At 38.5% G+C, this 24,114-nt stretch overlaps 1 protein-coding gene and 1 long non-coding RNA gene across 5 annotated transcripts in view; both read right to left on the bottom strand.

Annotated features, from left to right (window-relative positions):
• LOC134799891 (ceramide synthase 6-like) overlaps nt 1–24,052 on the bottom strand; it is a 36,674-nt gene extending 12,622 nt beyond the window's left edge. For 2 of the 4 annotated variants that reach the window (XM_063772315.1, XM_063772318.1), the window contains exons 1-3: nt 23,748–24,052; nt 23,213–23,333; nt 21,054–21,074 (exon numbers count right to left, since the gene is read on the bottom strand). In XM_063772315.1, coding sequence (XP_063628385.1) covers nt 21,054–21,074; nt 23,213–23,333; nt 23,748–23,926 — 321 coding nt within the window. In that variant the 5' untranslated portion in view covers nt 23,927–24,052. The remainder of the gene's footprint in view (nt 1–21,053; nt 21,075–23,212; nt 23,334–23,747) is intronic. The other 2 variants (XM_063772316.1, XM_063772319.1) reach the window with 1 other exon arrangement.
• Nucleotides 1–24,114, bottom strand: part of LOC134799942 (uncharacterized) — a 55,237-nt gene that overhangs the window by 20,401 nt on the left and 10,722 nt on the right. The gene's annotated exons all lie outside the window — the stretch shown is intronic.

Genomic DNA, 24,114 nt, shown 5'->3' with positions numbered 1-24,114 from the left:
GCCTATAAACGTGCCACTGCTGGGCACGGGCCTCTCACGCGCGAGAGGGCTTGGGCTATAGTCCACACGCTAGCCCAATGCGGATTGGGGACTTCACATACACCTTTGAATAACCCCTATTAACTCGGTATAAAATCGGATTGGATATTGAAACATGATTTTTATGGGGGTAAAGGAAAAATAATACATAGTTGGTCAAACCAATTTTCAGTCAGTAAGAACCACAGGAAAACTATACTCATCCTTTTCTTTTGGGTGCTAGTACCTATTAGTGTAAGACAAAGATAGTATGATTCTCTCTGTCTATGATTGAAATGAGACAGTCCTTTGACAAACTATATGTATATGTGCAAATTGTGCATACCCAGTCAAGTGACTTTTCATGATCACATACAAAATTTGACCTTTCTAGACCTAAACGTAACGACTTTCTAGACTAAAACGTAGATACATGTGTAAGCATCCTTTGCCTTGACCAAAATTGCGAAAAACTGGCAGATTTCTTCGAAGATCGAACAACTACCAAAATATATAAAAAAGCATAGTATGAGTGTGACTGCGCAACCGCTAAAAGTAATTAAAAACCGTTCAATTAATTAATCGCGACGAATTAATCCGGCTCAGCGGGTAGCTAATGAATCAAGTTCACGCATTAAAGTAATTACATTCAGTGCACTTGGTAATTATTTCCTTTTCATCACAATTGCTCGAAAAAAAATTTTATTTCATGCAGGTGTAATAAAGGACAATTGTAGATTGTGTCACAAGGGAGCAAAATTACATATTTACGGCGAGAGCGCACATTGAATCCTAAACGAAGCGAAGGATTCTAAAGTAGAATGCTGAGCGTAGTGAGGGATTCAAGTGTTTTACGCCCAAGATGGAATCGGAAATAATTTTGCTACCATGTGAAACATACTGCTTTTCACATCACCTATGAAGTAATTATGATGATTAAAAATATTATTAAAGCTAAAAAAAGAATGTGCATAAAAATGCAAAAAAGTGTCCTTGAACAGAAAAGTGTTACTTTGATCCCTCCTAGCAGGGAAGCAAAGTGCCACTTTGATCCCTCCTAGCAGTGAAGCAAAGTGCCACTTTGATCCCTCCTAGCAGGGAAGAAAAGTGCCACTTTGATCCCTCCTAGCGGGGAATAAAAAGCCCTTTTTAGGGTTCCGTAGCCAAATGGCAAAAAACGGAACCCTTATGGATTCGTCATGTCTGTCTGTCTGTCTGTCCGTGTATGTCACAGCCACTTTTTTCCGAAACTATAAGAACTATACTGTTGAAACTTGGTAAGTAGATGTATTCTGTGAACCGCATTAAGACTTTCACACAAAAATAGAAAAAAACAATAAATTTTGGGGGTTCCCCATACTTAGAACTGAAACTCGAAATTTTTTTTTTCATCAAACCCATACGTGTGGGGTATCTATGGATAGGTCTTCAAAAAATTATATTAAGGTTTCTAATATCATTTTTTTCTAAACTGAATAGTTTGCGCGAGAGACACTTCCAAAGTGGTAAAATGTGCCCCCCCCCCCCCCTGTAACTTCTAAAATAAGAGAATGATAAAACTAAAAAAAAAATATGATGTACATTACCATGCAAACTTCCACCGAAAATTGGTTTGAACGAGATCTAGTAAGTAGTTTTTTTTTTAATACGCCATAAATCGTAAACCGCAATTTTATTATGTTACTTGCTGCCACGGAACCCTTCATGGGCGAGTCCGACTCGCACTTGGCCGCTTTTTGAATTGTTGATGTGAAAAGACTTATATTGTTTCCACGGGTCATATGTACATAAAATAACGTCAGTTTATTACCTGAACGAAACATTTATTAATATGCCGTCAAAGGCAAAGCTTTGGTTTGTTTACTCGCCCTACTCACACGTTCACGTCATCACTGTGACTTCATTCAATAAATGTGACGTCATTAACTTTTTAGGTCACGTGCCGTCACAGGAAATTCGAATTGATTCCGGAACGAATGGAATGTGGAAGGGATTTAGAACTTACGAAAGTTTTAACGAAAATTACGTGTCTACAGATCTCTCTAGATATTTGAAACGATCAAGCTATGTAAGAAATTTTTATAGAAGGATTGCATCAAATATACAGGGTGATTTCGGGGTCGTGATCCAGAACCACTTTTTCTGACTCTGTAAATGATCCACATTATCATATGGTAGTATTTGATTAAAAGATAATTACTTGAATTATTCTTATTTTTCAAGTAAAATTAATGTTATACTAAGTAATTATGGTCACCCTATGACTTTTGACATACGCTGTATGGAAAGCGACAAGACGTCACATTGAGTAGGGTCACCAAAATGTATGCAAAAATGTTTTATCCTACTTGTCATCTGGAAAATAATCATCATTATTGGTGATAAACAATAATTAACTACATCATTAGGCTCATCTTTGGATTCTGTATGATGTCTGGCTCTCTTGCTCCACGACCCCGAAATCACCCTGTATATTAAATAATGTGGAAATTAGGAATATATATTACCTGGCATTTTTATTATTTATTCCATCATTTCCATCAAATTATTTTATAACTGTCACATAGAATTTCAAGAAACCCTTATCAAAATCCAAAATCAAAAATCAATTTCGCAACAGTACCTATGATTGAAGTGTGGAAGTGTCAACATCACTAAAGTCAATTTCCTAATGAAAATATGTCGTTTCCTATTATGTTAAGTTTTGACGTCCAAATCTGTGCAGTCACAGAATTAATCATAGTTACCTTCATGCGGACTCTAGCACCGGCGATACTCGTGTAAGATTTGTTGTACTAAAAATTATGGATCTCTGTATTCGAATTAAATAAATAACTGAATTGAATTGTAAATAGGTATGTAGTCAAATTTTATCTGTATACTGTACCTATTATACATATAAAACTGGATAAAACACAGTTTATCTAATCTGGGCATACTGGGTTTATAATTCATTTAGGTGACGAGGATGACACGCGAATATTGCAATACGGTTTACTGTCACTCTTCCTAAGCCTCTACCATCAGTTTTAAATTTGACATAACGCTCACGTCTACGTAATTTACTTTCTGTACATCTCGCTTGCACTATTGCTCGCATATGCGAGTACGAGCGAGATGCATAGAAAGTAAGTTACGTAAACGTGAGCGTTATGTCAATGTCAAAACTGGTGGTAGCCGTACTAATCCTTACTTCCTTTATTTTTTTATAATCAGAAATCATTTACGCAATGCCTTTTCCCGGATATTTCGTGGAAAAGAAAATAAGGTATACACGAATGATGTAGAATTTACGCTTAAACCACTGAGCCGATTTAGATGAAGTTTTGTATGGATATAGTTTGAGGCCTGGCAAAGGACATATGATAGTTTTTATCAATCATCATCATTCGACGCAAACGAAACGGGCAGAAGCAAATAAATAGATATCCTAAGTTAGCCGGTGAATGTGATAGCTTATTACTTGGATACTTACACTCGATCTATCCGTTCCGTTACGCTTGCCTTCATTACTAATTAATTTACAGTTTCTACAATGTTAATTACGTGTTCTGTGTTTCGATCGGTCTACTGTCTAGACTAGTTCCAGGAATGTAGAATGTTCCAGTAGTGCAATAATCCTAGAGTGTTTTGTTTAAAATCAAACTTTCGTGAGACATATTTTAAACCGTTTAGACAACAACGGTTTCACTCACTTGAATTTTTAGTCGCTATTGGCGACATGTTTCGGGCCCGTCGCCAATAGCGACTAAAAATTTGTTTAACTGACTAAAAACAATGTTTTGTTTCACAAAGCACATCACATTCGCTACAATACTGTATGAAAGCAACACTTTATTTATTTACCGTAATACATAATGAATATGTTAAGTCTCACCGCAGACGCATAAGGTACCCAAGGGGACGCTTGAGCGGTTTCACGGGATTACTCGGTTATCAATTTATCACAGCGCTCCGATGTGTTAGCGAGACAGCGCTATGCGCTTTTTATATACATAGCGACGTCCCGGTCGCACACCGGAGCGGCGAACGGACACGCATCCAATAATTTCAATCTAAACACGACCTTACGGAGGCGGTTTTCATATTTCCGACTCAGAATTCAAAGATTTCCAAGACTCAATTTTATTCTTTGGGATCTTTGAATTTATAAAAAAACAGCCAAGTGCGAGTCGGACTAGCGCATGAAGGGTTCCGTACCATTGCGTAAAAAAAACGGCAATAAAATCACGTTTGTTGTATGGGAGCCCCACTTAAATATTTTTTTTTTTTAGTATTTGTTGCTATAGCGGCAACAGAAATACATCTGTGAAAATTTCAACTGTCTAGCTATCACGGTTCATGAGATACAGCCTAAGGCCGTAGGCCCGACGTGAGCTTGTCAAGACACTTTTACTATTGGGTCGTGTTTAAGCTCCAACTTTCCCCTCTCGTGTGACGCTTCGGGCCTTCGGCCCTACGCGGAGCTCGGCCTTCGGCCTTCGCTAGCCTCGACGCTTCGCCGTCGGTGACATACAGGCGGACAGCGGAGTCTTAGTAATAGGGTCCCGTTTTTACCTCTTGGGTAAGGAACACTAAAAATCGGCTCTCTTACGTTTCTCCGACTATAGTTTGTCTACATTAGGGTTTCTTAAACTTTTTGCAGTCACGGACCATTTTCACAATTTAAACAATTCCACGGACCCCAGTCAAAAATATTTTAAAATAATGTTTCTTTACACTTAGGTCTCGACTGGTCAACTTTACTACATGATTTCCTATAGTAGGTAGGTAACTGACCTACTGCGGACCCCTGATAAACATGCTACGACCCATGCTACTTTAAGAAACCCTGGTCTACATAATTTTGATGTGCTCGTCCTCGCCTATTCAAACTTCAATTACACCTCAACACACACACAATCAGTGGTGTTTAGAGACAATAAGCGTTCATTGAGCACCAATTATCGCTCAAAAGCGGGCCTTGGCTTGGCGCGCCCCAGTTTCTCACTTCGGCTTTTGTAACTCACTAATTGGCGAGATGTGCATTGTTTATTGCAACAGAGAAGGTATTTGGAAGAAAGAGATGGATGTTGCTGATGCTTTTGGGTTTTTCTTCTCTTGCTCTTGATTTTTACGGTTCCGTACCCAAAGGGTAAAAACGGGACCCTATTGCTATTACTAAGACTCCACAGTCCGTCTGTCTGTCTGTCACCAGGCTATATCTCATGAACCATGATAGCTAGACCGTTGAAATTTTCACAGATGATGTATTTCTGTTGCCGCTATAACAACAAATACTAAAAAATAATAATATTTAAGTTGGGCTCCCATACAAAAACGTGATTTTTTTTGCCGTTTTTTACGTAATGGTACGAAACCCTTTATGCGCGAGTCCGACTCGCACTTGGCCGGTTTTATTATTTGGGCAACATAATGATATATAATGGAAATAAGCACGGGTGCAGCAAATGCTGCAGCATTCAGAAAGTATGAATTATTTTTCTATTTTGTGCTACTGTCTCTACCTGTACTTTATATCATGTTTAAAAAGCATAAGGGGCTATTCATAAATTACGTCATTTCAAATTAGGGGGGGGGGGTCTGGACATCGGATGACGGTAGCATGAAGTAGGAGGAAATGGGGCCATTTGAAGCATGATTTTTGGATGATTATAGGGGGGGGGGGGGGTCCAAAATCGTCAAAAATCGATGACGTAATTTATGGACAGCCCCTAACTCATAAAGGTTCATTGCGTGACAAGTGTGACAACAAAGGGATTAACGAATATCACGTTAAACATCTATTTTAATTTTTATGTACTCATACTCAAAACATTTACTGATTGACATACCTACTGTCTACTATGTACATACTTAGACCGAAGAAACCTAAAGGGGCCCACAGATTACCAGTTCGCCGGACGATATCAGCTTGTTAGTTGATCGCAAAAGGTGACAGTTCCGAATAACTGACAGGCTGATATCGTCCGGCGAACTGGTAATTTGTGGGCCCCTTAACATTAGGACTTACTTCAATATGAGCACTAAGACGTGAAAAGTCAATAATTTAGGTATTATTTCAACACGTTCACTGCAATAGGGGGTCGAAAGTCCCCATGCAATGTATGGTTAATCGCGAGTAAAGCTAATTGCCACAGCGAAGGTGTTAAGTAAGACATACATACGATGAAATTGCGATTAAGTATATACAGGGTGTCCCTAGCCATTGGACAAAGCCGAAATGTACATATGCATTAGGGTGATTAGGGTATTTAGAACCAGTATACAAAGTATCATAACAATCGGTGTAGCGGTTACGAAGAAATTAACAAATTACGATTTTTTTACTTTGGCGCAACCTGTATGTGTTACTAGCTCCTGAGGTAATAAATAGTATGAAACCTTCTTCGACCGTTTTGATTATCTTTTTTATTTATGAGATTCTGACTTTTGACAAATGTCATCATTGCCGCACATTTTCAAACAAATTGTCAAAAGCACTGCCAATGATTAATACAGTATGTTTCTTTTTGTTGTCGATTATTGGAAATAACTTTTGTTTGATAATTTATTTTTTTATCTTTTGTTCTAATTAAAAAAATATTACCGTTAGAGCATTTCTGAGAAGTAACCCTACGTGGGATTTCAGGGTTTGTCCAATGGCTAAGGTCACCCTGTATATTGTACAGAATAGGGAACTCTTTATCTATAGGTACCTACACAAAATTTTATCGTAATCTGTCAAAAAAATCGGCTGCAAAATAAAGATCAGCCTTTCTTTACAATTTTTAACACGTCACCGACACATTCCATTTTTTCACAAAAACCTGTCACTATCATAATGCCGCAAAGCAAGATAAATAGCGTTTATGACGGTCCCCTATATGGGCTAGTCAACTAATATTTGTACAGGGCTGTAAAGGGAATGGGGTCATTGACCGGCGAGGTAAACGTAATCATTGATAATAATAGGAAGGGTTAATCGTATGACTGATGCACTGACTGATACATGGATTAAAATTATAACGTATAACCGACTAAGTGCGAGTCGTGAAACGAGTGTAGAATTTCGTAGTCATTATACCCACGAACATACCCCGGGGTTTTGGGTGCGGGAATGAAAATGAAAATTCTTTATTCGCATAAAATATGGCATAACAATAAAATATAACAATTGGTAAGTATAACAATAAAATAAAAATGTTATTGGAAAGATATTCCTGTACAGAAACATATTTTACACTAGCCAACAAATAGGCAAAAACTGTAAAACAGAAACTAATTTATGACTTCTAAGCACATTTGGAGCTATTACCAAATTTTTTATTCATAGTTAGATAACTATTTTAAAATAAACAAATTGATAAACACACGAAATCATTCCTGCACCTAAAAACTTGTTAGTCAAATCAAGATGGTTTTTCTTAAAATATCACTTTTTTTAATTTCAATCTCTTTTAATACAAAACAGTTCCGTCAGCCACCGCACAGCCTAAACTGTTGAAGGTGGAACCCTAAAATAATTTGTACATTTTCGGGTAGTTACAACATTTATTGATTAACCGACCAATTACAAAACCGCCTGGATCAGTCACTGCACGACCTGACTTTAAGAGCGCTCTTACAAGAAAAGTCGAAATAATGCAAAATTGATGATACTAGTCGACGAAATTCAGGACTTTGCGCTCATTATTAGAAACAATGAGTACTTGTTCCAGTAAAAGCGTCTTCTTATCTTTATAAATATCGTTGTAAATATTAGAAAAAGGACTTATTAAATTAGTAATGATTTTTTTTCTGATGGTCTTTTCCGAAAAACCCCGTGAAGCACTGAATGGCGAGCTCTTATTTGGAAATGTTGAGAATTTTACTCTGCTAAACCTGGCTATTTTGTATTACTAATACCCTGTACTTTAGGCATATCAAACTATATTTTTCCTACATACCTTTGAGAAAGAGAAAATCAAAGTAAAACGAACTCGATTTTCTCTCCGAATCAAGTGTCAATTCCTACGGAAATCTACTTAATATCGAAGTCATTTTCATACTCAAGCAATCTGCAACGTTTGCTTATACTGTTGGTATACATTAGTGTTTATGAAATTCTACTATAATTTTTTGGCAATTTTTTGAAAACTACTCTATATTACCGATGACGCGCGCTGCGCCAGCTCAGTGCCGCGGCAGAGCTTGTAGAGGCAGGACGTGTGTCGGTCGGCTCCGCACATTTTCAACGGCGACGACGAGGTTTTTTATCATTGTGTGCGGCGGGCGCCGTGTAAAACGCTATACTGTGTGCGTGTAAACCGCAACGAGAGACTTTGATCCTAGCACTGTTTTTATAGTATTATAATTTATAATGGTACAGTTTAATAAACTACCGGACAGGATTAAAAATATTTGAAACGACCTGACATTCTATATGTATTTATTTGACTCAAGATAGTACTCAGGGTCTGATGATGGAGCCGGAAGGTGGTCACCGGTACCAATCAACCATGCAACTAAACCACTTCGTGTTTAGGCTCGTTTTATTCATCTCAACAAGATCTTTGACACAAGATAGTACTCAGGGTCTGATGATGGAGCCGGAAAGTGGTCACCGGTACCAATCAACCATGCAACTAAAGCACTTCGTGTTTGGGCTCGTTTGATTCGGCTCAACAAGATCTTTGACTTAAGATAGTACTCAGGGTCTGATGATGGAGCCGGAAGGTGGTCACCGGTACCAATCAACCATGCAACTAAACCACTTCGTGTTTGGGCTCGTTTGATTCGTCTCAACAAGATCTTTGGCACAAGATAATACTCAGGGTCTGATGATGGAGCCGGAAGGTGGTCACCGGTACCAATCAACCATGCAACTAAACCACTTCGTGTTTAGGCTCGTTTGATTCGTCTCAACAAGATCTTTGACACAAGATAGTACTCAGGGTCTGATGATGGAGCCGGCAGGTGGTCACCGGTACCAATCAACCATGCCACTAAACCACTTCGTGTTTAGGCTCGTTTTATTCGTTTCTATAAGATCTTTGACACAAGATAGTACTCAGGGTCTGATGTTGGAGCCGGAAGGTGGTCACCGGTACCAATCAACCATGCAACTAAACCACTTCGTGTTTAGGCTCGTTTGATTCGTCTCAACAAGACCTTGGACACAAGATAGTACTCAGGATCTGATGATGGAGCTGGAAGGTGGCCACGGGTACCAGTCTACCATGTAACTGAACCACTTCGTGTTTGGGCTCGTTTGATTTGTCGCAACAAGATCTTTGACACAAGGTAGTACTGAGGGTCTGGTGATGGATCCGGAAGGTGGTGACCGGTACCAATCAACCATGCAACTAAACCACTTCGTGTTTGGCTTCGTTCGATTCGTCGCAACAAGATCTTTGACACAAGTTAGTACTCAGGGTCTGATGATGGAGCTGGACTGAGGCCACGGGTACCAGTCTACCATGTAACTGAACCACTTCGTGTTTGGGCTCGTTTGATTTGTCGCAACAAGATCTTTGACACAAGGTAGTACTGAGGGTATGATGATGGATCCGGAAGGTGGTCACCGGTACCAATCAACCATGCAACTACACCACTTCGTATTTGGCTTCGTTCGATTCGTCGCAACAAGATCTTTGACACAAGTTAGTACTCAGGGTCTGATGATGGAGCTGGACTGTGGCCACGGGTACCAGTCTACCATGTAACTGAACCACTTCGTGTTTGGGCTCGTTTGATTCGTCGCAATAAGATGTTTGACACAAGATACTACTCAGGGTCTGATGATGGAGCTGATAGACAGGTACCCGTCGCCACCTTCGCGCTCCATCATCAGACCCTGAGTACTACCTTGTGTCAAAGATCTTGTTGAGATGAATAAAACGTGCCTAAACACGAAGTGGTTTACTTGCATGGTTGATTGGTACCGGTGACCACCTTCCGGCTCCAACATCAGACCCTGAGTACTATCTTGTGTCAAAGATCTTGTTGAAACGAATAAAACGAGCCTAAACACGAAGTGGTTTAGTTGCATGGTTGATTGGTACCGGTGACCACCTTCCAGCTCCATCATCAGACTCTGAGTATCACCTAGTGTCAAAGATCTTGTTGAGACGAATCAAACGATCCTAAACACGATGTGGTTTAGTTGCATGGTTGATTGGTAATGGTACCTTCCAGCTCCATCATGAGACCCTGAGTACTGTCTTGTGTCAAAGATCTTGTTGAGACGAATCAAACGAGCCCAAACACGAAGTTGTTTAGTTACATGATAGACTGGTACCCGTGGTCACCTTCCAGCTCCATCATCAGACCCTGTGTATCTTCAGTGTCAAAGATCTTGTTGAGACGAATCAAACGAGCCTAATCATGTTACTACATGGTTGATTGGTATCCGTGACCACCTTAATCATCATCAGATCCTCAGTACCAGTTCGTTTTTAAACCCTCGTTGATACAAACTTTACAACCTATAGGTACCAAATGCAATGACGAAACATGTAAATAAGCGAGTAGGTACCTATAATTTCTTTCAAGTAATATACCTTCATAAGTACGAGTATGGGGCTATTCATAAATTACGTCGTTTCAAATGGGAGGAGTGGGGGGGGGGGGGGGTCTGGAGATCGGATGATGGTAACATAACGTAGGAGGAAACAGATTCATCCGAAGCTTGATTTTTGGATGATTTGAGGGGTGGGGGGGGGGGGTCAAAAATCGTCAAAAATAGATGACGTAATTTATGAACAGCCCCTATGTACATTTGCACTGCATTTAGTATTTTCGTACTTACCAAATAACAGTTTTAGAACTTTAAAAGTTAAGTACAGTTAGTGTTGTTATGGTTGATTTCAATATGCTTCGCGAAGGATCAAGAATGTTTAATCCATCATTGTAGTGCGAGTGTGGTAGAAGGGATCGGCATACTGAGCTCGCACGGCCTGCCGCAGCGCGTAAAATACCTAAACTCGCTCAACGCCGAAATGTAATAGCGCTCTTAACCTACATTATTTGATCGTGTAATGTTTTCTTCTACCCGCAACTGGCTTAAGGAGCCATTTGAGTGTAGATTTTGTTTACTTATATTTAAATACCTAAAGATACAGAGTATAAATAAATAAATATAGGGGGGAGGCCATTGCCCAGCAGTGGGACACCTTATAGGCTCGTTAAAAAAAATATTATAGGACATTCTTACACTTGATTGACTAAGTCCCACAGTAAGCTCAAGAAGGCTTGTGTTGTGGGTACTCAGACAACGATATATATAATATATATAAATACATAGAAAACAACCATGACTCAGGAACAAATATCTGTGTCATCAGCATCACACAAATAAATGCCCATACTGCATGGGATTCGAACCCAGGACCATCGGCTTCACAGGCAGGGTCACTACCCACTAGGCCAGACCGGTCGTCAAAGTAGAGTATAAACGATCAAACGACCAGACAGACAGTAAAGATCATAATCACTGTAAAACTATTTACCATAGACCACCGCTTACAATTAACTATCCGTACGTCACGGAATGTAGGCACGCGTATTGTTCGGATCAATAAGTGTTGACTGATACAAATTGATTCTGGTCAGACGGAATCTTTTTAAGGCCTGTCGTGTGAGGCACGATTGAATTGATGTCATGTGAAAAGTTTGAGTTACTACAAATAATATCTACACAATAATGAATCTTTATTTTCAGGCAACTATTGGCCCATAGATAAAGTATAGGCACAAAAAGGCCTTAAAACTAAGTATAGGCAAATATTATACAATATATCTTAAAAAATAAAATGGACTATGGCTGCAAATGATAATAAGCATACATTTTTATTTAGATACATACATAATATACATATATTACAGATGTATTTACAAGTTTCAGAAAGTTGTGCAAAAGTTCTGTCAGGAAAAAAGGTTTCTGTTTTTTTAAAGTTTTTCATAGAAAAATTCTGAAATTTCCTGAGATCCACCGAGAGACAAAAAAATATGGTGGAAGGCATGTTTTATAAGAAAACGTTTGGTAAGAAACTTATGTAAAGTTAGACCAAGAAAAATCTGCAACGATTTTGATAGCATACGCAACACGCAGTGCAAGTGTTATAAATTTATAAGTCATCATTTCATGGAAGTTGACGTTTAAAATAACACTTGCATCGGTATGCTATCAAAATCGTTGCAGACTTATTTTGGTCTAACTCTAATAGTGTCCGACCAAAGTTAAGGTTTCGGTATGAAAATCATGTTTCGGCAGAAGCTTCGTTTTCAGTCGAAATTAGAGCAATACCGAACTTTCGGTTTCGGCATAAAATTCCGGTTTTGGTCAGACACTATGAAACTGACTCACTAATTGTTTCAAATGGAAGTACTAAGAATATACCTGTTTTTACACAACTGCCCAAAAAAAAGAGTGTATTGTTTTTATAAATATTAATTTCTCCATACCACAGAATAACTAATAGTGTCATAGTACTACCGTACAGAAAGGACTCTTCCTACAAAACCGAAGTTTGACAGCGATTCAGGGTCGAATCATGATATCCCTTTCTAACTTATGGCACTATCACTTTCGACTATTTAGGGTTGTCAAAATTCAAGTCATTATCTTATCTGTGGTCGAGCACGCAAAGGGACGTCAAGTTGTGTCAACCCTAATAATTGCTCGGGGCAATGCTGAGCCGAACGGAGTCGAGTTTGCCCGAAGTCAGGAGTGTCTCCCCATCTGTCCGTACCCTTAAAGATATGTCTCGCGAGAATTGTGACGAACAATGTTTTAGCTGAGCACAAACGAAGGCCGCTATAAAATCCGACCTCTGGGACTTATTACACACAAAGCAATCTACTTTGATTGGCCACGTCCATACAGATGAGATTATTTGTGGCTTTCCATCACAGAAGGGTCCTTATGCTTAAAGTGCAATAAGGACATATTGATTTTAACTAACACAATTTTCACTCATACTTTGATACCATAAGTTTGACATATTTGAATTATTTGATATATAGACAGTTCTAATAGACACAAATTTATCGCATGTAAATTTTGTTCTTAATGTGCACACATATTTAGGGTTAGAGTCCAGTTCAGAACGCTGTACGCCTCTAATATGCATGTAAATGCAATGACTGTAACCTGTTTTGTGAGCCTAAATAAATAAAAAACTCTTCCCACGAACGTAATAACGTCACGTTCGAACGAAACGTCAGGTCATAAATAAACGTAAGTTTTACGCGATTAACACGGTTAGTTATAAAAGTATGTGCAATAAGGACGTTTCCATCTGAAATTCCTTATTGCAGATGAAGCATAAGGAGCCTTCTCTGATGGAAAGCCACAATTTATATATCTACATTCTATAATGAACGGTAGAAAAAAAATGCACCGAAATTCCGATTAGTTTACGGCACAGAGAGCTGTCGTACTCCTATACTGAATTAGTAAGGGAGCAGGGGGACTACCGCGAAAATCGAAATTTCGTTATCTACTTCTCTATCACTTCATATTCGAGGGATAAAGAGGCAAATAGACGACCGAATGCCTCTCACGCCACTCTGTTTAAATCTTGGGAGAATCCTGGGGAAAACTATATATTATATTTTTCTAGAAACTTCAGATAATTTAATAAAGAATAAGTGCTGTGAGCAAAGACAGCAATAACCATACGCTTGCCCTCCTTAACGTATTATCTAAAGCGGGATAATCCTAACCTGAAATACCTATGAAGATATCTTTCAAACAATGTGAAGTGAACCCCTGACCCAGTTTGTTAATTGCAAGTAGATTGTGTTACTAACACTGGCGTGTGTTATAGCCTACTAGCATTTGCCCGCGACTTCGTCTGCGTGGAATTAGTGACAGCAGCTAAAGTAGGTATAGCGCCTGGATAATGCTAATAGCAATCATTCAATTCGCGCATTGCTTACTTCAATTATTAGGCAATGCATTAACTCTTTCAATTCCACCCCCTTTGCACTCTTTTCCATGGACGATTTCCGACATAAAAACTATCCTATGTCCTGCCCCGGGGCTCAAACTATATCTATACCAAATTTAACGGTTCAGCGAGCGGCTTAAGCGTGAAGAGGTAACAGACAGACAGACAGACTTACGCCTTTATAATATTAGTATGGATAAGAATGTCCCACTGCTGGGCAAAGGCCTCCATTCCGCCATTTGGCCCTATATCATCCAATGCACACACCCGCCCCGCCACTCTTCACATAATCTATCTAAAGATTCTAAAGCCTTACCAGTAATATTAATAATATTATGATCAATGTCAAGAGGGCTCTGTTGTCATTTACCTATACAGGGTGGCCAAAAAATAAGTGCATGCCCGTTGCCAGGGAGGTTTTGGGATTATACTGAGCAATATTTACTATGGGACCAACCCCGAAATCGCGAAAAAAATTACCCTCCCATAGAAAATGGACCAGCCAAAATGTATGAAACAGCCAAATTTTTTTTTTCGCGATTCCGGGGTTAGTCACATAGTAAAAGTTGCTCAGTAAAAACCTCCCTGGCAACGGGAATGCACTTATTTTTTGGCAACCGTGTATAGTGACAGATCAGGCCGCGTAGCCAACATACCAATCGCTTAAGGGGCCCACTGATTGACAGTCCGCCGGACGGTATCGGCCTGTCAGTTGTTCGGAACTCAAAATTTTGTTCTAACTGACAGGCCGATACCGTCCGGTGGACTGTTAATCAGTGGGCCCCTTTACGCTCCGTAGCGATCGAAACGCAACTGTCACTGTCGCACTACGGTACTAATATGGAAGAGTGATAGAGAGACACAAAGCGTTTCGTTGTCGTAGCGATAGCGATTGTCACCTTGGCTAGGCCGGCTGTATACTTAGTATGAAAAAATTAGTTCCAATGAAATTCCGCAACATGGCGCGTGATCACGTATTATTGGTTATTATTTGCCCATCTGTCTCTATCATAGATCTCTATGCATACGTGCTGTAAGGCTACTTAACATGTATAAAATCAGTAGACGCCAGTCAGCTGTCCACGTTAAATATGCCATGTCGTTAGACTGATTGACCTTTATGTATTTTGTTGACACCCGGCCCGCATGAATTAGGTCATCGCCATCAGTACCGTCTAGCCAAAGTACATAGAGTCTTTGTTTTTGTTAGATTTGGATACAGTCAATACAGTAGCGTAGCTAGGCGCGGGCGAATGGGGCCTGCGCCCACGGCCTCGCATTTAGGGGGGCCTCGCAAAGCCAACCTTTTTACTTGGGAAAACACATTGAAAAGGGCCTCTCAGATGTGGTTTTCGCCCGCGGCTAGATTGGTTCACGCTACATCACTGTTTGGATAGAATTAGGGTGATTGAAGAGGTCCTTACTGTAGGCGGAATAAATAAGAAATGTAAACTTGTCCCGAAAAATATGTAAAGTTACAAGATCAAGAGAATCACTTGTAGGCAATCCTCATACTGGTTCTCGTGGCCTGAGAAAAATAAACTTTGTTTCTCCTACCCCAACCTACCTTATGAAATTTTCCGTTGCGTTACGAGAATACCAAGAGTTTTCGTTACTCAGAGTAAGACTTTTTCGGACGGTAAAATTGTGCTTATATTGTACAAAATAGGAAATTCTATTTTTCCACCCGATCATATCGAAATATAAAGAAAATTTCGACAATAAAACAAAAATTGGCCCACGTATAGAGTCTGGCTACTGAAATATTACACATATCTTTGGCGGGAAATTCAAAAAATCTTGAGCTGGTCACACTTTGTGTAGTAGGAATTATAGATTTGATACTAGAAAATATTTTTGATTTTATAGTACGAGTACTGGAGTGATTGGTAAAAGAAATACAGTTTTTAGGGTTCCGTACCTCAAAAGGAAAAAAACGGAACCCTTATAGGATCACTCGTGCGTCTGTCTGTCCGTCCGTCTGTCCGTCTGTCACAGCCTATTTGCTCCGAAACTACTGGACGAATTAAGTTGAAATTTGGTACACATAATGTAAGTCTGTGACTCAAAGACGGACATGTAACGTCAACAAATTAATTTAAAACATAGGGGCTACTTTTGGGGGGTAAATGAGAAAATTTAAAAACAAAGTTTTGCAAACTATATCGTGTAATATATCAAACGAAAGGGCTCATTATGAGAATCTCAAATATTTTTTTTATGGTTTTAGGAAAACAGTTTAAAAGTTATTCAAGAAAATAAACAAAAAATGACCATTCCCCCCCCCCCCTCTATCTCCGAAACTACTGGGTCCAAAACTTTGAAAAAATAGACAAAATAGTTCTTTACCGAAAGATGTCAGGAAAACCTATTATAAATCTACAGTAAAGCGTGAGTCGGATTTAAGAACAAAAATGCGGTAAGGCTTACAGCCGCAATGGTTTGAGTGAAACGTGGTGTAGACAGCTATTGCGAAGGCCCTATCTCTCTTCGGCGTTCGCTTTTAAAAGACTTGCGGAAGTTGTGGGAAGCGCGAACCTGTCGGACGCTCCAAGCTTTCAGCTCTACGCGGAGCTCGGCCTTCACTCTTCGCATTTGGACACTATTGTACTAGTGTTCGGCATTTAATCTTCCCATCCAAGCTACTTTGCATAGTTGAAGAGATATAAGCGACCGCGCCCTAACACTTCATGCTACATCTGGTTTTTGAACTGACCCATTCGGGTTTTTCAAAACGTTTCACTCAGGTTTCACGTACATAAAATGTTAAAAATTGTGTGAAGTACGGAACCCTTGAAACGCGAGCCCGACTCACTTGACCAGTTTTTTAGTTATGTTAACGTTCCCATTGTAATCTCATTACTTATTAGTGTAGTAAATGAAGCAAGTTGTTGTATGGATACCCATGCATTAATTTCTCAGTCGATGAAATTTAGCTTGGTTATTGTATAGTATGAGCCGAGACTAACATTATAAATATCCAAAAAAAAAACACTCCTAAGTTAGGTAAAAACACAAATCTGATTATATATTGAACCGAGTAATTCCTCAGTCCAAATTTTTTTTACAAAATAAGTTATTTGTATCAGTATGTGATACTAGAAAAAAATCTAAAAGTTTTGTCAAACATGAGAATATTTTTTTATGATGCTTCCTTTTTTTGACGCTCATTTTCATCGGAAAATTGCTCTGTCATTTTTTTCTTCTTATATGTACTTAGAATATAATTTGGCGCAGTGGGTAAAAAAATCCAAAAAAAATGCGTATCGAAATGTATGTATTATAGAACTATTAAAAACTGAGAGTGGAAAATTTTTAGATTTTCATTTTGTAGGTATAAAACGGCAATAAAATGGCATTCCAGTGAAAAAATTAGACTGAGCAATTTTCCGGTCCAAGACACGCCAAAAAATTTTATTTTATTAATACTGGTATTTCTGCTGGGATATTTTTTTGATATTTCATATATTGTTGGAATACGTTACATGAATATGTCTGGTGAAGAAAGTTTGAACGGAGCATTTTTCCGAAAAAAGATATTAACGATTTAAGACTTTAGGTATTTACTTTAATTCTATTATTATTATTCTTTGGAAATTTATACAATACTTTTTATTTATGGATACTTTATCATACTGTAAAGTTTTTTCTGGCTGAGGAATTACTGCGGGGTCCACTACCTTTATTTACTACACTATTATTACGGAGCCCGGATTGGTAACAATAAAGCCAAATGCCATTGATTTACCGATACGTCAGAAGGGTGGATAATGTCAAAGGTCGTCGATCGTGACGAGACTAGATACAGCTGTTTTAAAACTGGCTTTAACCCTATGAACGCCACGCCTGTCGTGCGCGGAGTCATCGTGAACGTTGTCGGAATGCACGAATAGGGGATATTACTGCAATGTTCTGCCGCCAGAGTGCAGCACTACCGACTCTAGTAAATTCATAGACTAACTTATACATACTGTGCCTTAAACTGTTTTTTGACAAGTTTTCACAGACAATAAAATATGACATTGATGCATCAAGGCGGTTTGTTAACAAGGGCCTACCGGTAAACGCGAAAATCAAAATTTAGTTATCTGCCTCTTTATCGCTCGAATATGCAAGAGTGATAGAGAGGCAGAAACCGAACTTTCGATTGTCGTGTTTCACGGTAGGCCATGTGATTGACGTAGTGACGCATGATGTGTCATTGATGTTTGTTTACTGTATGTGCTAGTTGTGCCACCTACGCAGAGCTTTGCCTAATATTCCCTATTGATATTAGGCTGTAGGCGAGCGCGTCAGTTGACTTCTTTGGCGGTCATAGCGTTAACCCTCCTAAGGTTAAGTTCCTTCTGTCTATGAGGCTGTTTTACTACTGGCTTCAACCCTTTGAACGCCACGCCTGTCGTGCGCGGAGTCATCGTGAACTTGGTCGGGTTTGCATATGATATTGGACTGTAGGCTAGCATGTCAGTTGATCTCTTCGGCGGTCGACGGGCTCATTTAGATGATGCGAGAACTCGTATGCGAGTTTCATTACATTGCGGGTTTTGGTAGGTCCGCCACTAACAGTCCGCAATGTAACTAAAATCGCATGCGAGTTCGCGCGCAGTCTAAATCAGCCCGATGGGTTTAGCTCCATCTGTCTTTCAGTAAAGTATGTTCAAAGTATTGTGCGCACTAAATCTTGTTTTTTACAATAACAGTTGGATTATCCCAGTTTATCTAACCGAGAATCTGTGATATAAAAAATCTGGTCTAAAATCGGTACTTCTGTCAGAGGCTTCTGCCTCGCAGAGAGGCGCGCCGCGCTTTGGTGCTACGGGCCTTAAGGCCTTACGTGGAGTTCGGCCTTTGCCCTTTGCAGGCCCTTGAAGTTGTAGCTAAGAAGTTTCACGTTAAAAATACATGAAAATCTATCCGTTCTCATTTGATTCAATGCTTTAGTTTAGGTTTGCGTGTGATTTTTAACAGGAACTACAGATCCATGGAACTACTGCCTTAAATGTTTTGGTTTGGACCAATAACAGTTTTTTTTTACAAACTTTCAATGTAATCTTATTACGTAACTTCGATACAAACTCCAAAAGTTTACCATAAACTGATATATATGTAATAATCACTATAATCAGATAGCACGATGATAACCTATCATTTCCGTACGAGCGGAAGGGCAGAGGGTGTGGCCGATATGGTAATGTAAGTGACGAAACATCAAATCACATATAATAACCGTATCAGGTATCTTTATACCTCATGACAGGTAGTTTCCATAGAGTAAGTGTTACCGTGTTACTAAGAAGGTTCCAAGTATGGCGTCGGTAGTAGTAATTAGGGTTTAATTTCCCCTGACATGTCAGGTTTATTGGTCCTTTGTCAGGATTGCGGGAGGACATGGCGAGTGTCATGGTTTTTTACATGGTATAATAATATACTCCGCCTGGTACTCTATTCCGAGATTCGCGTATGACCTAACTGACACGGGCCTACGTCATCATGCTGTTTACAGGTTCTCAAACTTTAAAATGTGGGAGAATTTTAACCAACGGTGAAAATTATTTTAACGGCATTAATTTTAAGTTATTCATGTAGAAACATAGTAAAATAAAACAAATCTAATGTTTTAAATTAAACTTTATTTATCTATACAAGACAAACGTTTGAAAAACTAATTCACAGTTACACATTAATTACCAAGCTTACGGCGTGAAAAGTTTGGAAAACACTGCGACTGCTGACACTGAGCGAGAAGGAAATAACAATTAACACGCGTTCGACAAGGATGACGGTCAGGGCATGAAGTTATCTAGATCCAAATTGTCAAATGTGACAGAGCTATCCTGTGTTTTCAGTAGTGTAAACAGAATTACCCGAACGTCTGAAATTTCTGTCGTGAATCGGAAGATATTGCTAACGAATAATTAAAAATGACGTGTTATTGTAAAATTTAAGATAAAATACATATAAATGAACATTATAAAATTATAAAGAAATATTTTAACTTATTATTTTATTAACCATAGGTATAATGTACCCATGTAACATGTTATGTTGAAATAAAGTGGCAATGTTATTGTGACGTAGGCCCGTGTCACTCTGGGAATAGAAGACCATGTTTTATTAGACCATGGTTTTTTAGAAACCTCAACAACCACTAGATGCTAGATAAAAGTTTGAAGTTGGCCGAAGTTAGGAGAAAGGACCGTCAAGGATATGCCAGAAGTCAGAATGTTTAGGGTAATGTCCGGACTTTTGTCAGGATTATCCATTTTTTCATATGGCAACCCCAGTTGTCTATCTAGAAAGATGACTACTTATCTTTCAAAGAGAAGCCTACCTAAATGTACTTTACATAAACATATCCGATCCGACTCGACTCGACTCGATAAGATGGTTCCTATATACTTACTATATAGGTACATATTACACTACAGAAATTCTTTAAGTACATGAATGTAAAAAAATATCTATCATAATTCATAAGTATCATAACCCACAAGGAAAATTATTATATTCATTGTAATGAATAAGTACTATAAGGAAAACTATTAGGTGCACGGTGCGGTGCGGTGCACATTGCACAACGCTATTCATTACAGCTAAATTTTATTTTACAACTACATAAGTACACAAACACTATACCACATCAATACAATTTAACCGAGAAACATGCTGCCATAGGACATGCTATAGGACTAATAAAATTTAAAATAGAAAGAAAACCTCGAATCTGCCTTCTGGCACTTTAGGGTTAGCTACGTGCCATTTATATATGAGTTTTTTAAGTGTAATGGCCTGAGAGGGGAGCGACCAGCGAAGCGTGTAGTGCTGCGTCGAGCGCCGAAGGCAGTTTCCAATGAGGCCTCTCGCATATGTTTGCTTAGTTTAGTTATGGACGCCGCGCCCAACGCCCCGCATGGTCGCCGCTCAAGCGTTCAGTCAGTCTGGCTAGAGCCGAAGGAATCTGATAGAATGAAGGAAGGAAGAAAGGAAACTGGCGACTTCTTAGGTTTTATTATAGTGCAGTTTCAAAGGTTTTCTCAGATACTTCTAATAAAGTTCTGTATAGTAAATAACAACGTGCCTCTATGAAAGGTAAGTGCATAGAATTTGTGCTAAATTTACCTCATCCTTGCTCAAAAAGAACTGAAAAGAAAGCACACATTTATAGGTTAGCTAACACCGACTAATACACTCCATTCGTTCATGTCACGGCATGCTTATTATGGTTTCATTTTAACATCTCCGATTGACGCCGTGCGCTGCGTGCAGCGTAAAGTTCTACAGAAACGTCGCTGTGTTTCCAGGTAAAGAGGTCGTAAATATGTACCTATAACTTTTCACCTAATTTCAATGTATTAAGGTAAAACATACATTATTACGGGACCACACAGAACGAGCTGCCTCTCGAGGAAATTGCCGCGCGAAGTAGCTCGGTTTGTTGAGACATGCCTCGCCCGAGGCATTGCGGACGCGAGTGCGTTTGTTTCGCCCGAGGCACATCTACACAAACCGAGCTGCTTCGTGCGGCAATTTCCTCGCAAGATGTCTCGTTCTGTGTGGAACCGCCCATCACGGCCATGAATGGCGGTGGGCGTCAGCGTCGAGCGTGTACGCTCGAAGCGTGCCTTCCGTGGCCCTCGGGTTAGATTTTTTTTAATTTTCTGAACGTAATCTTGACAACTCTAGAGAGACAATTCTACATCTATACGAAGTATCGATTGTGTGATGAAGTGATGATCAAATGCGGTAGCCGATCATTTGCCGTAAATGCACCCTAAGAAGCTGTTTGAGATGCATGTTTAAATTGCAGTAACAATACTATGTATAGCAATGGCAATAACAACAAAAACGCACTATTACTATACTCATATTAATATAATCATACATAGCAGGTCATTGCTTGAAAGGTTTTTAAAAGCAGGGGAAACTACTTATTAAGGTTAAAACAGACAAACTGTGCTGCAAATTTAATGTAATTTGTAATTCATACATTTTGCAGTTGACTGTCTGAGACAAAATTAGTGAACTAAGAAATATAAACTAGCATTCAAAGTACTATCAATATTTATACTATTTTATACTGAGTTCAGAAGTGTATCAGAATTAATACATGTAGAGTTTAACAGTTGTAATAAATACCCTGTTGTATTCGTTTTTTTGTCTGGCTTACTGTTAGGCAAATAACTCCCCTGTCCTTTTCCATACCTCACTATAATATTTAATTACTATATCATCCATATTTGCACGAAAAAAAGTGTTATGTGTACAAAAATGCTTACAGGCCCATTGATCAACATTAAATGGGTTTTTCCATTATTTATTTCCATGCAGGTACATACACGTACATTTTGTTTCACTTCTATCTTCTATCATAACACATGCAAATGAGTACCTGACTGAATGCTTGCCAATAGAGTGTATATTGAATCAATCAAATCATGATAAGATAATTAGAAAATTATAAATTTTGATATAAAACGAATGGAGTATATTGGATACATCAATAGGAGTGTGACACATCCAATTAGTGGTAAAAACAAATGAAATGTTTAAAATTAAATTATACTTATACATTTAATAGTCTGATTGTGTGTTTTTATTGTGACCTGAGATAGCTGTACTTTTAAACTTAATTAATTAATATTTAGTAAATAAATAGAGATAAGACTTTGAGGTATCAGTTAACTTTAAAAATAGTTTTTTACTTTGATAATGTATCTGTATAAAAAGGTATTACCGGCTACTAATCCACATAATCTATTAGGTTTATGGTTTATTAACCCTTTTCTTGGCTATGGGTATAAGTTATATACCTACATACCTGTGTATTTTTTCCACTCTTTTTCTATTATTGTGCTTTATACCTATGCAACAAGGAAAGGCATCACATTTTTTTGTCTTTTATCAAGAAAAGGGCTAAAACACAGGTGGTCACTTCAGCTGGATGTGTTCAGTAAGACTAAAACACTCATGCAACATTGAATACTAATTAGCAGTAATTAGTAATTGGTACTGATGTGAAGTCGTCAAGTTTTCAAATTGCGAAATTTTCACTTGGAAAAATTTCAGAAACTACTTATTTTTGTCTGGGGATTGAAATCTTCCACTTTTCAGAATGAAACTTTCCTCTATTTCCTGTGACATTTTCCTGAATTTTTCCAACCTTTTTGGAAACTTTCCACAACTTGCACATCTGTTCTGTAGTTCTGTTACTTCCAAAAGGCTATAAGTATGTGACTGTGTGTTAATGTGTTGTGTGTGAAAACTGAAACAAATCTTACCTGCTTATGTTTAATTTTAGGTGATGTCTGGTAGGCCAACTCTAGTTTAGGGTTACTAGGTGCTTTCTTTGGTCTTGTGTTCTTAATGCCTAACGACTTTCCAAATGGCGCAAACCAGTACCTAAAACGATAAAAAATTTTTATAATTTTCTTTAGATAATAACAAAAGGAAATATTTAGTTTTCATAACAATGTTACCACAAAAATAAAGTTTCCCTTGCACCAAGTAACAAATATAACTTACATTTAAATTAACAGTAGGTATTTAAAATTATGCTGTTTAAAATAGTTAAAATATAGCTAGTTAATAAATTTTCTATAATAATTAATAAAAAAATACTAAGTTTATAAAGCATCTTCACAAATACTTGACCCCATTGAAATATTATCAGAAGTTAATCGAGATACCGGTTATTATCCATATTATCATTGCCGGTAGCAACGTTATCAATACCCGTCCTATTAGAAATCTGATTAACTAGCTTTTGCGCCTATCTACACTACTAAAGTATGCATAATTATTAGGAGCACTCACTTCTCTAGTATGTGCCGAAGGACTATTAGCACCACTGCTAAAGGCAGCGGGTACAGAAGGTGCCTATGATCGTTGTAAACCACAGGTTTATCGGGCCCTGGGGCCAAATCCTCCCAGGTAGTATTTGGAGGCAACCACACATCTTCATCCCAAAATGTATCCACTAAATACCGCAACATATTAACACTTTGCTTATCGCCACTGTTTACTGTTAATAACAAGTCCAGTTATATGCTAATAACAATTAAATCACGTCATAAACACACCCAAGAGAAAAATCAACGGCACACGACCGTCCGTCAGCCGACATGACACAAAAGTGTGGTGTTGCCAGATTTCCATCAATCAGATTGTTAAAGCGTTACAT

Source organism: Cydia splendana, chromosome 19 (genome assembly GCF_910591565.1).
Source record: "Cydia splendana chromosome 19, ilCydSple1.2, whole genome shotgun sequence".
NCBI lineage: Eukaryota > Metazoa > Arthropoda > Insecta > Lepidoptera > Tortricidae > Cydia > Cydia splendana.
The sequence above is the reverse complement of the archived record's forward strand: the minus strand, read 5'-3'. Positions and strand labels throughout refer to the sequence as shown.